General features: G+C 33.4%; 1 protein-coding gene across 1 annotated transcript; it reads left to right on the forward strand.

The window, feature by feature from the left end:
• Positions 1-1,378: 1,378 nt before the first annotated feature.
• On the forward strand, positions 1,379-18,503 carry Smp_143940 (putative dynein light intermediate chain; the record flags this gene model as incomplete). Its single annotated transcript, XM_018797771.1, has 8 exons — positions 1,379-1,416; positions 4,245-4,313; positions 7,908-8,113; positions 9,331-9,564; positions 11,717-11,883; positions 14,983-15,076; positions 15,864-15,999; positions 18,335-18,503. 8 exons carry the CDS (start codon positions 1,379-1,381, stop codon positions 18,501-18,503), a joined length of 1,113 nt encoding a protein of 370 aa, XP_018652780.1.
• Between the last annotated feature and the right edge of the window lie 241 nt (positions 18,504-18,744).

Below are 18,744 nucleotides of genomic sequence, written 5' to 3' on the forward strand. Positions count from 1 at the left end.
AGTTTCATAAGGTTCCGAAAAATTACTAGTAAACATACTAGGTGTGACGTACCTGTTGAATTCGCGCCTCTACAACCACGAGGGATTGTGCGCGTGGATCAGTAACGCCGTGCTCGTAGAAGTTGACTTCTGCGTAGCAGAATCAGGCTTGGATGTTGTCCGGCCAGAAGGGTATCGGTTGAAATGAAGATGAGGACATAGTCTTTAACTTAAGTACTATGGGTGTCTGTTCCGTCATAGTGAAATATTGAGTATGAGAATGAACGAGGAAAAACGATATATCCGAAAACTCAATAAAAGATGGCACAATATATAAAAGATAAAATGAAGCAATGATCTATGAATTTGCAAAAAAGAACAGACGGTTCATAGGTTGGTGTACCAAATCACATCGTGCTGACCAATGAAGATACCACAGGTATTGTAGTTTGACAACACTAAACCAGTAACACCTATAATTTAATCGCTCCCTCCCAGTGAAATCAAAAGTCAGAAACGAGGAGGTTGGAAGAAATATTTGATAGCTTGTCAATAAATAAAGTAGTGACTGATCTAATCTGGCTAGTGATTTCAGCTGACGTTGAGCACACCGTTCCAAACCACGATCTGTTGCGGATTCATGATCGACAGCCTTCAGAGCCACAATACCTTAACCATTCCTATAAAATGAACATTTTCGTGGTGCTTAATATTAACAAATCCTCAGCTAAATTAAGCCAATCTGATGTATTCCTGTGTAGTTATATGAAGATACTAAAACAGAGGGAGGTTGCTGATTTTCTGCTGATGCAGGGTTTTGGTCGGCTGGCTGTACTATAATACTACTACGAAATGAATCCTTATCGAGTATTGGTCTGTGATCACACGAATTCAAAAGGCTTCGTTCAAATGTGTTGGATCCAGTCGCATTAGGGTGTATTATGTAAGCCTGAAAACTATCAAATAGACAGTTGTTCAGTTGGTAAGAATTTGTTGGGATAATTTTTGGTGCAAAACAACTTTCACTATTGGTTTACTCCACTGAAAAGGGACTGGGAATTTACTTGAAAAACAGTGAGACCGTGGTCTTAGTACTGAAAGAACATTCAACGAAAGGCTTATTCGCTTTCACAACAAATAGATACCAGAGGTAGCATGATACCAAGTTTGAGGACCATTGAGTATACATTCGTAGTCAGCTTCAAACGGCAATATGATATTCATACCTGATTCTATGAATACTTTCCTCGTATTCGCAAATCTACACGGAAATACTAGTGATAAACACTATCATTATGCTACAGACTCACTTTATTGTTCTCCTAAAAATGACCTTGTTAGTTTAAATTCACAGTCATCCTTGTTCATTGTTAAGTGATATTTCAAATCGGTTTGTAGAATGCGTGATACACCAGAAGACAGCAAGCAAAATTTATGGTAAGCACCAGATATTTCATTAGTTTACTAAGTCAGAAAACCAACATTGCCATTTTGATCCTTAAGTTCAAGTTTGAAGCTTAGACCTTCATCAAGGAATCGGTTATCAGTGAGGCTTTGAGAAGCTTCGAGTTCGTCTGCAGTAGAAGGCTTCCTTGTATAAAGTTAAGAATAAAACACCATGGATGGTAAAATATATGAAGTCCAGCAAATTTTAAACGAGTTTAATTGTCTTTAAAAACAAGAAAAAGGTTTTAAAAACCACAATGGGTTCAAAGTGTCTTATTATATTGGAGTTCTTAGCTGTGATAAGGGTGTTGTAAACCATTAAATTCAAAGATTTATGAGTAACTACAAATAGGTTTGAAAATAGGTTGAGAATAACTCATTCGTAAGGTTAACTTAAAGTTATGGTCAGTGAGATTATTAAACTTTTGGATAGTCAATCGCAACCTAACGTTTTACAACTTAATCGTCTTATTAAGGATTGAATTGTTTTTGTTTTCCATGCTACCTCCATCGGTATTGTTGTTACGCTAGGAAACAGTCATTTGAATGACTCATCCGTAATGTAGGACATAAGGCGCAAATACAACAAGGGCACTACAACTGTCTATGTATGCAAGTACAATGATATTTATTTTTGTGATTCGTATCATCAACATGGCAAAAATGTCGGAAGGTTGTTCAGAGGATTATCTTCAATGAGTCACTGGACTGTGAAATGAATAACAAGTTTTAATTTATAGCTAGTTGAAAAGAGCATTTCCCGGTTAATACGATGCAATTATATTTGAAATCAAATTGTTTACGAATATTTGTAAACTTCTGTCGTGATTTTATTTCTCTTCATCGATGGAATCCATATTCACTTGTTCAATGTTCTTGATAAACTGAAGTTGTAATGGCAAGGCATATGTAAATGTTAGAGCTAAGAGAACTGGTGAAGCGAGTTAAGTTATATTTCTTATTTACTTTACAAGAAGCCGTGAATAAGTTGTCAACAAAATAGATATATTTCAACTTCATATTATAGTGTTTTTATGTAATATTTAGGAGTATTTGAATTATAGTATGAACTAGCAATCTCAGAAACAACGCAAATTAATCAGGAAGTATTAGATGAGCACGAACAAATGTATTGTATTTGGAATTCAAAATCAAAACAGTCATCAGTGCTAAGAAAATCATTGATTCCTATAAACACCTGACCTGCCACAGCTTAAGTTGTAGTCTAAGTGTCTGTAATTGATCGTAAGTTTTCTCATTGAGCTCATCTTACGTCTGTTCGACAGTGCATTGGATATAGACTCTGTATTATCTAGAACGCACTTGTTAGTACTATAATTAACATCCGACATCGGGTCAGACTCACTTAATTACTGGGATTGCATGAAATCATCATGTCGGTTGTGTACTGAAACCACTGATATCTGGAATTTGCACCATAGATTTTCCAACACCAACCTCCAACACGAAGCAATGTTGGATCGTCATATCCTCAAGTTAGGAATAATGTGGCTTTGTTTAAAATATATTTACATATTTACTAGAGTATTCATTAGAATTGACTTCATGATAAGTATAGACAACAGCTGGTATGAAGTTATCCGAATTGTAATGAAAATCAAGCTCACTTAGTACTCGTGCTTCACATTGAACCAGTTTCCCACAAGAAGCGAATGCATTATGGGGATAAATAGTATATGATGTGACATCAGGATTTGATTTTTCTGAAATATTTCCCTCAAATTTATAAGGAGTTTCATAAGAGAATAATGGATCATCAGAAAATTCAGCATCTATCAAAAATGTGCCAGATTTTCTATCGTGATTTGGTTCACTCAACATATTTTCCTCAGATTTATAATAACTTCTATCGGAGACATGCGAATCATTAGAAAAAACCATATCCGATACAATAACGTGAGAAGTCCGATAAGAATTTGGTTGATTAGGAACTTTTGTTTCACAATGAATCTGAGTGTCACTTAATTCTGGACTGCTATATAGGACTCTACACTGCTTTTCGAAATCGTGGATAAAGAAAAATGATCACTAGAAACACACAAGTGTATAGGATCAGAATTAAAACATCTAGTATTGATTGCAAGGAAATGAAGCGTAGTATTACAAACTGACTGAATGTGTCCAATCTCACCACATTAAAATCGTTACGAATTATGAAATACACATGAATTACATGGGTGAAACTTCCCACAGAACAAACATTTACCAAGCTTGTCCTCATCTTAGTGAACTGTTTCACAACTCGTAAAATTGTTATATGAATAACCTTGATTAGGTATTGGACAGGACAGCGTAGTAAAGTAATGGAATTCCTGATGTCCTAGTGAGTCATTTCATTTTTTCCCTTATCGCATTCGGAATTTGCATACTTTACATGATCCAGCAGTATTTGCTTGAGAGTTGCATAGGGGAGGGAAACCGGCTTGTCTGGAAATGCTAAAGTCTTCATTTAGCTGTATGCTTCTTTTCCGATGAATGTGAGGAAATGAGCCATAATATGAAAACCCTCATCATTTTACTTGATCATAGCCCGGAATTTGAACCTCTCCATGTAATCCTCATAAGCACTAAAATCTGAATGTATGTCTAACCGTTCCATCACAGACTCCATTGCGACGGCAATGTGATGTTTAAGAGTATTTGAATTTTAATATGAACCAGTAATCCCAGAAATAACGCAATTAAATCAAGAAATATTAGATGAGCACGAACGAATGTTTTGTATTTGGAATTCAAAATCAAAACAGTCATTGATGCTAGGAAGATCATTGGTTCATATAAACACCACATTTTGTCAGCCAACTATGTGTGGAACTACTTAGACATGCTACTCACTTTGAAAACCTAATGGCTTTTGGATCAACACTGTAAGTTATATGTATCCAACAAGTAACTGTGGAAGATGAATGAATTCAAAAGTTTCAACAGGACCAGAGAATATGGAAGTTCACTCAACAAGATATAATCCCATTAATGAATTACTTTGTTTCCTCAGACAATAAAACGTCTTTTGTCTGGTGTTGGAGCCAAGTTGTATGGATAGAAAATGATCTTATGCGCAACTATATTATTAGCTATTTACTTTTTAAAATTCAAATCTATAACATCATGTAAATAATTGAACACAAATATTCGTTTGAACGTATTAGCCTAGACCCAGAATATTGATCAGTTATATATTTTCTATCATTCATTTAGTTTGGATTTCTATAGGGAATTTCTTTTTGTAAATTAACCTGACTATATCTAACCCTTTTAAAGATTGGTGATCTGTTATTGAGCAAATGTATCATATGTGATTTAGGTCTAACCTATGGCAACTTTGTTTCCTCTTTATTGCAACACTGTTTCAATGACAGTGACTGTTTCCATCACAGAAATAGATGATCATCATCTAGCAGTCATTAATATTAATTCACCAGATTAGTATCTAAGGTAAAACTGATAGACATGATGTTTGTGTCACACATGTTAAATTTAAGTTTGTTAGTACAACTTAATGTTTTTATACTCCCTATATATAAACTGATAATATTCTCTTTATTTACGTCATCGTCTTATTAAAGTGGAAGGTATTAAGATATGGATAATATATATCGCTTTCCATCGGTTTCTGTATGATTATTGTGAAATACCGTGATTGATTTTAACAGATATATCCTTTGCTTGTTTAAAGTTTGTTAAGTTGTGGCCCAACATGCTTTTTTATACAGACATCATAACAACTTGTCGGCACAAAAGTGTTGAGTGAATAGCTATTCTTCATAGTTTTCACATATTCTTCCAAAAGTGGGATATTTGGTGTATACACATAAATGTACAGTAAAGTTGTCAGCAACACTTTGTTAGTTGTGAAAAGTTTTAATTGGGCGCTTACTTTTCGTCAATGATTTGTCAGAAACTTCTGTTATTTTCTACTTATCTAGGTGAAAGTTATCAAACTCATGTTCTTGAGAAATTGTCTCTGATATTTATAATTCCAATATTTAACATATAAGCTGATTCCAACCCATTTTAGTCTAAACATTGGAATAATGCTTTTGATGTGGTTGATATTTGTGAACAACATTAAGGTCTCTAGTTAACGGCTTATTGTCGATCATCTTCAGTTATCTAAGATCATAATAAGTGACCATGGTTTTGAGTTACTTACCTCATTATGATTTTGATCATTATATACAAATTTTTTCTAACCATCAGTTTAGTCACGGAGGAGCTATTTGAATGTTAGAATAACCGATCGGGAACAAAAGGGGTTTCTGTTGACAAAGAGAAAAATGTGGCACCTAATTGGTCAATTCTATATGATAGCTGTGGGATTCTGATATGATTTCGCATACAAGTGATATTTACATTTATTTATTCTGAAATAGGATATTATTCAATGTAGACAAAACTTGAAAAGCGAATGAATTCCGACATAGTTCTGACTTATGCTTGGTGTACAATAATCCTCGTTTCTTGTCTTTAATTTCTTTCTGGCTTTGAGATGTGCCACTTCTGTGTAGATCAAAGGAGATTCATTAAAAACCTTAAAAACTAAACTCTTCCATTTAAAAGACTAATATTTGAACGAAGAAATTCTTTTCGATAAATTCTCTTCAGGTTCTACAACTCATATATATCCAAATTAATAATTGGAAAAAATAGTCAGGTTAAAGGCAAATGACATCGTTTAAAGCATGTAAATTTAGGAATGTCGGATCACATAGAATACAATTGTTAATGTTGATATTGACTAATATGGAATGTTAACTTGAAAATTTAAGATCTGTGATCAGAATATAAATATGGGTTAGATAGGGTGAGAGAGAGATATGATAGTGCAATTACAATTCGATCAAGTGGAAGACTAAGTTGTGTGAAAAATTAGTAAGACGTAATAAGGAGGGGTCAATGCGAAGTAAATGAATCATGTATAGGGGGATTAATAATGATATTTAACCAATAATAATAATAAAATACAAAGATTTTTGAATAAAGATAAGAGAGACAATTACATTTGACTACGAAAGGTCGTAAGTACATAGTCAAATTAGGTCATATAATAGCTGAGATTATTTTTGATTAATTGGCCTAGTGGTTCGCCAAGGGAGGAGTAGGGGTTGGAGATATTTTTTCTGTACGCATAGCTCTGGTTTCTTCATCCTGATAGCTACTGCCTCCGCCGTTTGAAGGATTTTAAGCCTGACAAGCTTTGGCAGAAAATTACTGACCCTATAAATAATTGAAAAGGATTATTAGTTTGGATATATATGAATTGTAGAACCTGAAGAGAATTTATCGAAAAGAATATTCTTCGTTCAAATATTAGTCTTTTAATATGATTGGGATCTTTAAACGATCTTCCATTTAAGATCAAATGTTGTACTTCTCCACATAGTTTCAACCTATGCGTTGTGTAAAATATAACGTCGGCAGTCTTTTGTGAAATTTTATTTTGCAAAAATTTCAGAAGAATAATAGTGAGGAATTTAAAAGTACAGAAATGAGAAATTTCCGACTATCGATTAACTCATATGTAACTATATGTAATTTCGCTCTTTATATAAGAAGAATAGTATGACCTGATTTTCATTCACAAATTGTAAGCTGTTTTTCAATGACTAATCAATGGACATAACTACATAATTAGGATAGATTGAATAGTTGAAATGTTAATTTAAAAAGTTATTAGACGTGTTTGTTGAATAAATTCAACCTAGGAGGAACTGATGAAATTATGAGTCGATGATTTTTGATGAGGTTGGTGTTGTCACCAAAATGTGGACCACTGAATTCTGAATCGATAACTGAACAATATCATGCTCATGGTAATACTCAAGGATTATGAACTTGATTTCATGTGAATTCAAAGGGGAGGGCTTAAAATGGAGTCCGGAAACAAATCCACTTACTAATCGTTTTTGTTCAAACCGAATAATTGTCAGAAGTAACTGTTCTTTTTATCAAGAAACGTACTGTTTGTTAAGATAAATATCTTGAGCAATCAAGAAGAGCATAAGGTTAATGAAACCAAACATCTTGATGACTTGACAATTTGTAGTTTTACATCACGAACCTAAAGACTTTGACTATTAGCAAGTGGTTAGGTTGGTACAGTTTCAGAAATTAACAAAAGTTAATAATATAAGCCAGTGAATAAAAGGTAAACAGTTTTGAAATTAAACGACCACTCCAAGACTTGAGGATCCTGCACACTGCCGACGACCTCAGTACAAGAATAAAAACAGTCGTTCACTACTCTCTGGCTTTATAAACGTCCCTTACGAAATTACTTCTGTTATGTTATTGTTAAAATCAACAACTCGCTTCTTTCTAAAAACTTGAAAAGTTTAGAAACGAACTGTGGACCAAAATCACTAACTACAGTACTAAATTTTCATTTTATAATCTGAATTCAGACAATAAAATACACATAAATATGAATGAATATTAATAACTTTCTCTATACCCTTTAGGACATCTTTACTTGATGAAGTTCAATCGAATAGAAGAAATGCTTATGGAACAATTGAATCGCCTGATAAACCACAATTAATCATTTTCGGCAATGAATCCACCGATAAAACACGACTTATTGAATGTATAAATTCGAATACAAGTATTCAATGTGGGATTGGCTTAGACTATCAATTTTTAAGTCTTCATGAAGATGGAAGAGAAGGTTAGTAATTTCAGAGGGTAGAGGGTCTTTCATGATCAATGATGATGTTATCTGTTCCTTTTACAAATCATAATTCTCATAGTTGAAAGCGTGAGCCAATTGAAGCTAGACCAGCAGGTAAAACTTGGAAGCACTGGCCGGCCGTTTCGTCCTATTGTGGGACTTCTCAACAGTGCACATCCACGACCTCACCTCGCGAGATTCGAACCCAGGAACTAGCAGTCTCGCGCCAGAGCAACTAACCGATAGACCACTGAGCCGGCATCCAATGGTGTTTATGTCTAGCTCCAACCAATCCACAAAGTCTTCACGAAGATTAGTAGTAATTTCAGAGGGTAATGGATCTTTCTTTGAGAAAGATAATTATTGTCTAAAAAATTTGAGGCATCAAAAGACAAGTAGTAAATCCTTTGATGAAATGCTTCTATTAAGTCGGACTGAGTTATGTCCTGAGAGATTTTCACTGGCGGAATTCATCTGTAATATTATTTTATTCTCTTCAGTGAAAACTGTACGGTTTTTTTTACCACTGATTTCTACATTATTATTCGAGATGCTTATCAATGACTTCGAAAGTATCCGTGCAAAAAGAACTGAGTTAAGTGTAAGTCAGTTTATTGATGTAAAATTATATTACACATAATACACAAAAATTTGTCGTTTTCATTCAAATCAAACCTAATTTCAAACTAGGTTTTGAAGAATGACTATGAATGAAAACTAGAACTCGGTGTCTCATTTGAGACTCGTCACTTGCAGAGTTTCGGATATTTACTTCGATTCTAGATCAAGCACTCTCTGTTATTGAGCAAGAATAATTAACAATATTATTGATATAGTCACTAGAATAGGCTTAGAATATGACGAAATTGTAAATATAAGTAATATGAAGTAGATCACTCAAGGGAATTCATACTACAAACGATCACTAGCCAACTGCAATCCCATCAAACACGCTAATTGACATTGTGTCACATTAGTCAAGTGGATTACTCATTAACTTCAAATCTAAATGTAGGACGTAACAGTAGAATTTCAAACTCATTTAACGAAGAAGCTACACAAAAGATAAGAAGTGTTTGTTTGGCTATACATTAGTCAAGATATAACCATCTTATCAATGCAATACTATTTAGATATCCATTCATTGATTCACATTACTATCAATAATCTTGAATATAAATAATAGAAAATATAACAATATTGAATAATTTTAGATTCTTTACATATGGGTGTATGGAGTTTAGATCCAGGTGATTCACAACAATGTAATTTATTGAAATTTGCTTTAAATAAATCAACTATATGGCATACAATGGGAATCATTTGTATTGATTATACTGAACCATGGTCATTATTGAATGATTTAGAATTATGGTTACAAATGATTGAACAACATATTAATTATTTAAAAATTGATTCCGAAGAGATTGAACATTTAAAATCAAGTAGTAAGTGAAAAAGAAACGATTTCTTTTGTTAATGTATCAGGTTTTTTCCCCGCCAAATTCAATTTTCATAGTTGAAATCATGAGTCAATTGAAGCTAGAGCACCATGGAAAACCTGGAAGGACTGGACGGCCATTTCGTCCTATTATAGGACTCCTCAGTGTCAGTGCGCTTCCACGATCCCGCCTCGCGAGCGAGATTCGAACCCGGGACCTACCAGTCTTGCGCCAGAACACCTAATCTCTAGACCACTGAGTTGTACGGCATCCAACGGTGTTAATGTCTAGCTTCAACCAACCCACAATTTTGGGCAACCGTACACCAATTGTTTTCAGTGAGTTGATATCTCTACAATAGACTTGGTAGAAGTCTACTGGTCACTGTTTTCCACTAGAACATTAACACCGTTGGATGCTGGCCAGCTCATTGGACTATCTGATAAGTGCTCTAGCGAGAGAATGGTAGGTCCTGAGTTCGAATCTTACGAGGTCGGATCGTGGATGCGCAATACTCAGGAGTCCCACAATAGGACGAAACGGCCATCCAGTAATTCCAGGTTTTCCATAATGTTCTAGCTTCAATTGAATCATGATCTCATCCATAAAATATCTCAATTAATTCTGATAACCATACAGCAGTAAACAGTTAATTTGCAAAATAACCATCAATTGTCTGAATCTTAACTGTTCCTTCTGTAAATATCAGTCCGTCTTCTCTGATTTCATTGTTCATGCATTTTATACCGATTATGCTTTATTCCTGCTCTTTCCTTATCGATCTTCTGTCAAAATACATCCTATATCTGACCATCACCATATACTACTTATGTGGATATTAGTAGCCAGCATCACAGTAGTATTAAGTGATGTTTATAATTCAACTTTCAATGTTTCAGTTTACTTATCAGGAAATCTTTTAAATGGTTACTATGATGAAAAGTTGTCTTTAGCTTTCAATATAAATACTTATCTGTAATCTTTTTTATGAGGATTAATGCTTTTCCGAAGAAGAAAAATTGATCATTTATTGGCATATGTAACCAACTACAATGTTTAACTAATCAAACCGTAGTGTCTGATGACATTTTTCTTCATGAAACTCTCCTCTATACATGGAACTTTATTGAATAGAAATTGCCTAAAACAAAGTTATCACTAGATCTAGTGAGTTAGCTTGAACTGATGAGATGAATAGTATATAACTAGAAATTCGTGAAGAAACGGTCAATTTCTTTTGCAACGACATACATTATCACAAAATGCTATTGAACTAATAATAATGCAATGTGATCTTAATGGGCTCAAATAAATTGGGCATTGAGTATTAAGTTAATAATCAATATATTTTCTGTTATATTCAAATGAGTAGAAAAATTGTGTTTCTGATGTTTCGTCACTAAATGTATATCACTTCTTCAGAATAAATAAATAATCGACTCTAAATTATATGAAGTCACAAAACATTAGAAATACAAGTTTTCTATTCATTGGGATATGACAAAATTATATTTAATATTACAATATGGTGTCGTTATTAGTTTTACTTTATTACAATCAAACTACTTTTAGTGCTTGGAAATCTTAGACACTACTTCACTTGACAAATCCCTAAATTAGAACACGGCTGAATAGGAACTTAATCATATCCCAAATCAGAAGACTAGATGGAATTAGGAATCAAAATAAGAGAAACGTTTGTATATTTATAGACTTTTTATATAAGAAGATTTTAGAGTCTTCATCAAGTAACCATTAGCGCTGGTTTTATAAAAAATAGCCGGTCAGCATGCCTAAACACAAACGTGCCCGGAACATGCTTCAACTGAATCTATAACCAGCTAACAGGCATTTATTACACTATTCAGCTTATTGATCATTAATCGGTATTTTCAATCCCCAAATACATTCGATCAAATTTTTTACTCTTTTTATTTTTGTCCAGTTATCTACAATCTTAAAATGTTCACTGATTCATCAATAGTCAAAGAGGATGGGACAAAATCTTCTATGAATTTACGACATCAATTAAGTCTTCAATCACAAAATATTGTTAAAGATCAATATGAAAATACTAAATGGTCATATAATCCATTACATCCAAAACCGATGGATAGTTGTACTGGAATATCATACTGTCTACAACAGAATCAGTCAGTGCAAAATGTTGAACAACAACAGAATGATCAAGATGATCAGTCAAATGAAAAGTCAGTTGAACAACAATATCAACAACAACAATCGAATAAATGGCTGAAAAACTTGATTACTGAAGGTGTAATGAATAAATTACTTCCTATTCCGATTATGATTGTTGTTACAAAAGTGAGCGACTTCAGACTGTAAATTATTTTTATTGTCCATATCCATATCCATTTCTATATCTATATCTGTCTGTCTAAATATATATCTCCTAATTTTCATAATTACCAGTAGTTTATGCTATGAAGTTAGCAACTCCATCCCGTAGGAAATAACCTTACTAACCAGAATAAACCATTTAGACTCTGACTTGAGATTTGAAATATCTTCATTCAGGAGAATTATAGCGCCTCATGGTGGGGGACGATATTCTTTGGTTGTTATGAGGTCAATGTGCTTTCTAACAACCAGAGCAATACATTTTGTAGGTACATGAAGTGTCCGCACAATGTGAGAGACAAGGAGGACTGACCAATGAGCCATAGAAATGAGAAGATATAACTTGACGTTGTTCGGAATCAGCAAAACACATTAGACGCTAACTGCACAGGAAAGGACAGATTTGAAAGTGATGCTGCTGTACTCTGATGAAGAAGAAGAAAAGGCTCCACACAGTCAGGTACTTGCTCCTACGCTCTTCAAACAAGCACAAAATGCATTTATTGGGTGAGAATCTCATGCATCAGCAATCATCAGAGCATCCTTCAAATGAAAGAAGGAAGTGATCCCAATGAATGTTATCCAGTGCTATATACCCACCAATGATAGCAATGAAGTCGATGAAGCTCAGTTCCACGACAAGCTGAAATCGATCACATATATATCTATACTTTTCAACATCACCTCCATTTTAAACACTATTTAAGATTTGACGTTTATAGTTACCTAGTGTATATTTTCCTATGCATTGATATACCTGTATACAGGTAAATAGACCATATTGTATACAGGTAAGTACTGGCTATGTTCATTTATTGATTCATCCACCAAAATGACTTTTTTTTTCTTTCTTTGTAATGAGATTTCTTGTTTTATTAGTTCGATTAGTTTTTTGGGCGGTTTTTCTTCTTTTCACTCAATAAAACATGAAATGGTGAATACAAATTTTGTACTATGCCAATGATAAGAATAAACCCATGTCAATTCATTCAATTAAAATGAGATATTTATACGATATTATATGCGTCAATCATTATAGTTTAGTATATTAAAGTAATTGAAAGAAGGTATAAGATTATTATTCAATATGATTTGCTTTCACCATTTCTGTAGCTCATATTATTTGTGAGAGTACTGTAATTAAGTATTCTGAATTGCCATTTATACATTCTGAATGATTTGTCTCAATATTACCATTTGGTCACATGTGCTCACTAGTGATTAGCTTCCTAAGGGTGCAGTGCCGTGCTTCGTTAATCGATCACCTCTATAAACGTTATAATACTTATCTTAACAGTGCGTAAATACAGCGGCAACTACAATTTATTGGCAAATGACTCAGGCCAGAAGGTTACAAGCACATGAGCTAATATCAGCCAGCTGTGAGCAGTGAGTAAGTGAGCAAGCAATTACATAGGTAATATATGGTCAAATTGAATAAGGGCACAGCAAAACAAAACAAAGGCCGATAATAGGATTTGCGTGCATACATATATGGGGGCGGAGTATGAGCCATCGGATGATGCTTAAGCAATCAACACTTTGGCTAGAGTATCATATTTATTTATTTATTAGCTTTATTCAATATTATATTTTCGGTGCAATATAGAATTCTCAGCACAAAGTACTTCAACAAGTTTCCGTTTCTTACTTCTTCGTCCTTCCTGACGATGAATATTGAGTGATCGCCAGTTACAAGTTAGCAGAGCAGTCAATCGACATCTGGATAATGTACATTCTTCTAGCTGTATATTTCCAGCAACCACGATATCTCTGATTAGGCCTTCTGTAACCTTTACAGCGAAAGGTCTTACACTTTTCAGAAACGCACGGATTTAGATAACTTGTTGAAATATCTAGATGTCAGGAACAGGCAGCCCAGATGTTTAAACAGGCCACCAATTATATGCTCTAGTGGTAATAACAGTACAAAGAATATGCAAATTATTATTATCCCGCGACAGGAATCGTGGTTGTGTACTTCTGAGGAGTTTCAAACTAGGAGAAAACGGCCGTTCAGAGCTTTCAGGTTTTCAATAGTGATCTAACATCAATTATTTCATGATCTCAATCAAAAAAGTTTTCTTCAAGTTAAGTAATGATATATAATGGAATCTATGTTATGGGTTCTGTTCTATTTTTGACTCGTCAGCAGGATCAACGATCATCTCAATATTGATATTCATACTGAGATCCCAATTCAATATATAATTACTTTAAAAATCAATGCGCTATCCACTGAAATGGTGAATACAGATATTCACTAGTTTATTCAACAGATAATCGATTGACTTGTAAAGGTTTGCGTTTTCGAGTTTGGTTACATTGATGATTGCAACTAATCAGTCCTACATATTCATAAATATTCACTCAGAATCCTAAGAAAATGAACAGATTTCTTAGAAACAACTATTTTTATAAATTTCAGTAGTGTTACTAAGAGACGGAATTTATCTGAAAAATACAATATGCCCATGGAAGCTAAACACTTACTTTTCAATACATTTGTTTGTGCATATCAAAATAGATCAATTAACTGAAGAGAGATTATTTAATGTGGAAAGAATAAGGTCTTATCAAATAACTTCAGATATTGAAATGGATTAGAGATAACCAAGGGAGAAGGTAGAAATCAAGTTCATAGCAAATTGATTTTGCACAAACACACAAGGTTTGCAAGTCTGAGAATTATCACTTGAAAAGTTCCTATGCTCCTCCACTAGGGGTAACAGGCGTAAGTAAGTAAATATAAGATTTATGGAGATTGTAGTGAATTTCATACCTAAATTCATAATTTCATGTAAGCTAGGCCATGACTGAAAACTTGGAAGCACTGGACGGCCGTTTCGTCCTAGTATGGGACTCCTCTACAATGCACATCCATGATCCCGCACCAAAGGGATTTGATCCCGGAATCTGTCGGTGTCGCCCATGAACGCTCATGAATTCAACTACGAAAATTATCAAAATTATCAGATAGTAATTCATTCGAAATGTTCTTGAAATGACTATTTTCTTCCCTTTATCGAATTTTTCCTTTATATTTTCTGTGGATATTTCTAGACAGATATGACTGATCTTCTTGAAAAAGAATTTGGTTTTACAGATGAAAAATTCGATTACATTCTATATAATCTACGTAAATTATGCCTTGAATGTATCCTTTTACGAAATGTGATAATCATTTTGATAAAAATAAAAGTAAAATACGACTGATGAAATTCATGAAACAAAATGGATTTCGTGGATGATCTCATATAGTAGAGTGAAAAAAACGTCCTGGACATAAGTCTTCTAGTAGGTATCGCTCATCCACAAAGTGTTTGGTCATTATTGAGGGAAATGTAGTAGTTTGCTTCAGTTGAAGGTAATGTAGTACTTCATAGGACTAAAATCGCTTCAATGTAGAATTACGATCAATGACCTTATCACTATTGTTATTTAGGTCAATAATGATCTATTCAATGATTGTTCCATTATATTACACGAGATTGTGTCTAGGGCTTTCATATTTCGTAACAAATCTAATATAATTCGGTAGTATAGTTCAAATTTAACGTTTCTCAATCAAAACCTCAATTGATTCATGCTATATTCGTATTGAAATGAGTTTGTTTGGAGATAGTGCAATTAACTGACATACTCGTCCTGGACAATCATATAGAAACAATGTGTACTAGACAAATATTTCATTTCATCTTGAGATTGATCATGAATAAATAGTCAGAATCCAGGTAAAGAGTGAATTTGAGGTCAGGTGAGTCATCTGTCACAATAGGATCTTCCAACATCCTCTTAGTAGGTTCATGATTGTGGAGTGTAGAGAGAATTCAGCATTAGGACAAAACAACTGACTACTACTTCTTGGTTTTCAGTATTCACTAACATCAATACTCTGCTGTATTATCTTAAATATTGATGCATATAAACAAAATACAAACAAGATGGAGCTGCTTTAATTTATATATCAATCAAAGAGGATATCAATACAAATACTTTGGTTAATTATATTAAACATCGTTTATTTGATCTACCATTGAAGAATTCAGCTATGCTGGTTGATCCAAAAGCAATTTTTATGTAAGTTCTAATTATGTTGTTGATGTTCACTTTACAATGTTGTTTAGCTAGATAGTAGTTCATATAGGCTGTTCAAGTTCCTATTCAGTCTTCACAATGTTTCAATGTCGACGTACAAGTCATATCTATTAAGATTATACGGAACTATTCGTTTTCATAAATCATTACCAACTGAGTATCATTTATGATCCATTTGTTAGTAAGTAACTTCTTATTGGTGTCACATACTACTTACATTTGTCAACATAAGTAGTTCAGAACAACATTTATAAGCGAACAATATTGTTGTCGGTTAGATCCTCATTAGGCTTTACTCTAATATACAATAATATTTATATGCATATACGAAATTATTAAATCAATCAAGGCAGTTTATGACTCAATGATAACAGTGGAATAGATTACATAATTAAAAATAATAATAGGTGAAAAGTACAAATTGGTAGTGTGATATGACAGGTGTACTAGTTGTGATAAGAATAATAAAAGGCTTGAATCAATGTTACATAATAAGGGAAATAGGTCAATGATTAGAAAAAAGAATATAGACACTGAAATAACATTCATAGAAATTATAAGATTACGTAATAAGAAGAAAGTGTTCAGATAATTAGACCGTGAAGCGAATATTAGAAAAAGTAATAAGTAAATAATTGGTAAGGGGGTGATGAAAAATAAACGAAGAAAGAGTATGGAAAATAAAATTATTTATTAAGGCCAAGAGAGAGATAAGGGTGTTACAAATTTCTTATGAACACAAAGACTTGGATTGTTGGATCGAATTTCTATAGCTTCTGCTATGTGTAAGAGACGAGATCGAACCCCATAAGGAAAAGTAGTAGAAATACGATAAATAACTTTAAAAGACTGATTTCTGTCAACTTTATGATCAAGTTTGAAAGAACCGAGCTCCGTATCGACTTGACAATACCTTTTCCTAACCACGAAGGGAGTTGTTCACTAACTCTTTGGTTCAGTTGTCTGGTAGTGCGCCCAATATAGCTTTCTCCACAGGAGAAGCTGAATTCCTAGATACACATATAAGTGGTATAACCAGGTAACTTATCCTGTAGTTGAGGAATCCACATAAATCGGGTCGAGTACGATAGACAGAGGTCGGCTGCATTAAACGTAAGTAGTGTACACCACAGTATTAACTAAAGAGAAAGAATTATTTATATCCTTCTTGTTATTAGCATACTTTTCTCAGTAAGACATTTTTCGATCTAAGACTGAAGATATGAAAAGTGTTTCTGTCATACAAATTAATTCCTATAATATGAATAATATGTGTATGATTAAGTTAGATTTTATAATTCCACGTTGTTGATGATAAGGTTTACAACTGATCGGTGTCTGTTACTATACAGCCGGAGCGGCTTGTCTCAATATAGCGTTCAGTATATAGCTTGCAATACAATGCAGGACGCATTTTATACTTTATTCGAGACTGGTTAGCTGTATATACCTGCATTCCAGTATTAAAAGGTACTGAACTCAAGTTCCAATGTAAGCAACGATGCTTGTTGAACATGTAAGTAGTTAACTGAAATCATAATCCCAGTTGGTGACGCGTTTGATATTGAAATGAATGATGATGGATTCGATTCCCTGTGCGTTTGGTTGGTCAATTAAATTGATTTTAATGAAGCATCTTTATAACAGATAAAGTAACTGAGTTATGGTTATTTTATTCAAACATGCTTCTAAAAAAGAATCCTTGTATTATTGGAAATTTATTTTTAAAGAAATAAGTGAAGATATACAAGCATCTAGAGAACAAATCGGAACCACTTACTGCTATATAACGTTAAAGTCGATACCACTATTATTATATATTATCGAGCAAATTATTCACATCAGAAAGTTTATTTCAGGTCTTTTGAAATTATCTATCAGTGTTTGGGGCATTTGAGATTCTTCAACTTGATTTACCTGGACCCTTGTCTTATAGTTTATACTGAGACTAAGAGCCTGTAGATTTCGTTTTTGAAAGCCCAACTCATTATCAACTAAGATTTGATAATCATTAGCTTGTTGAAGTGCAGTGATCTTTATATCATTATTAGAAAACGTTTGAATTGAAAGGTACTAGCTTCCAGTTCCAATGTAAACCTCAGCAATGTATGCAGATGCATTCAACAGGCATACATTACATAGGATGAATTGGACATCTTGGATTACAAAATAGTTACAATGAATCAGTTCATGTCCAATTCACTTATTCCGAGAAAGATTGATATAATGCATCTTATTGGTTCTGTACTTTTTCCCCTCTTATAAACCAACACTGATTCATTCATGTTTTCTATTCTATTTCTTTTGATCAATGAAGACCTGCTGGTTGGGATAGTTTACATCGATTAGAATTATTCAAAAAGAATTTATCGCCAAATTTAATGGATTGTCATTACAATCAGATTATAACGAAACCATCAAAATTAAGAAGGAAAACATCTTGTGGTATGTTCAATGAATTCTGTATCCGTTTATCATGTAATTGATGCTTTATCACAACAGTTATCCAGATCCATTTCTTTATAATCCTTTTACTTTTGAAGCTACTACAAAGTGATCTGTTTATTCTTTGTATTGATAGTAGTTAGAGTACTATTGAAAATCAAAGAGAATATGTGGGAAAGCTGTATGAGTATGAGAACCATTGAGACTATTATCAGAAGGGGTTTTTGTGGAGATTTTAGTAATTTTCTTTTATATAATTGATATCATGAGTCAATTGAAGCC

This window comes from Schistosoma mansoni, chromosome 5 (genome assembly GCF_000237925.1).
Source record: "Schistosoma mansoni strain Puerto Rico chromosome 5, complete genome".
Lineage (NCBI taxonomy): Eukaryota > Metazoa > Platyhelminthes > Trematoda > Strigeidida > Schistosomatidae > Schistosoma > Schistosoma mansoni.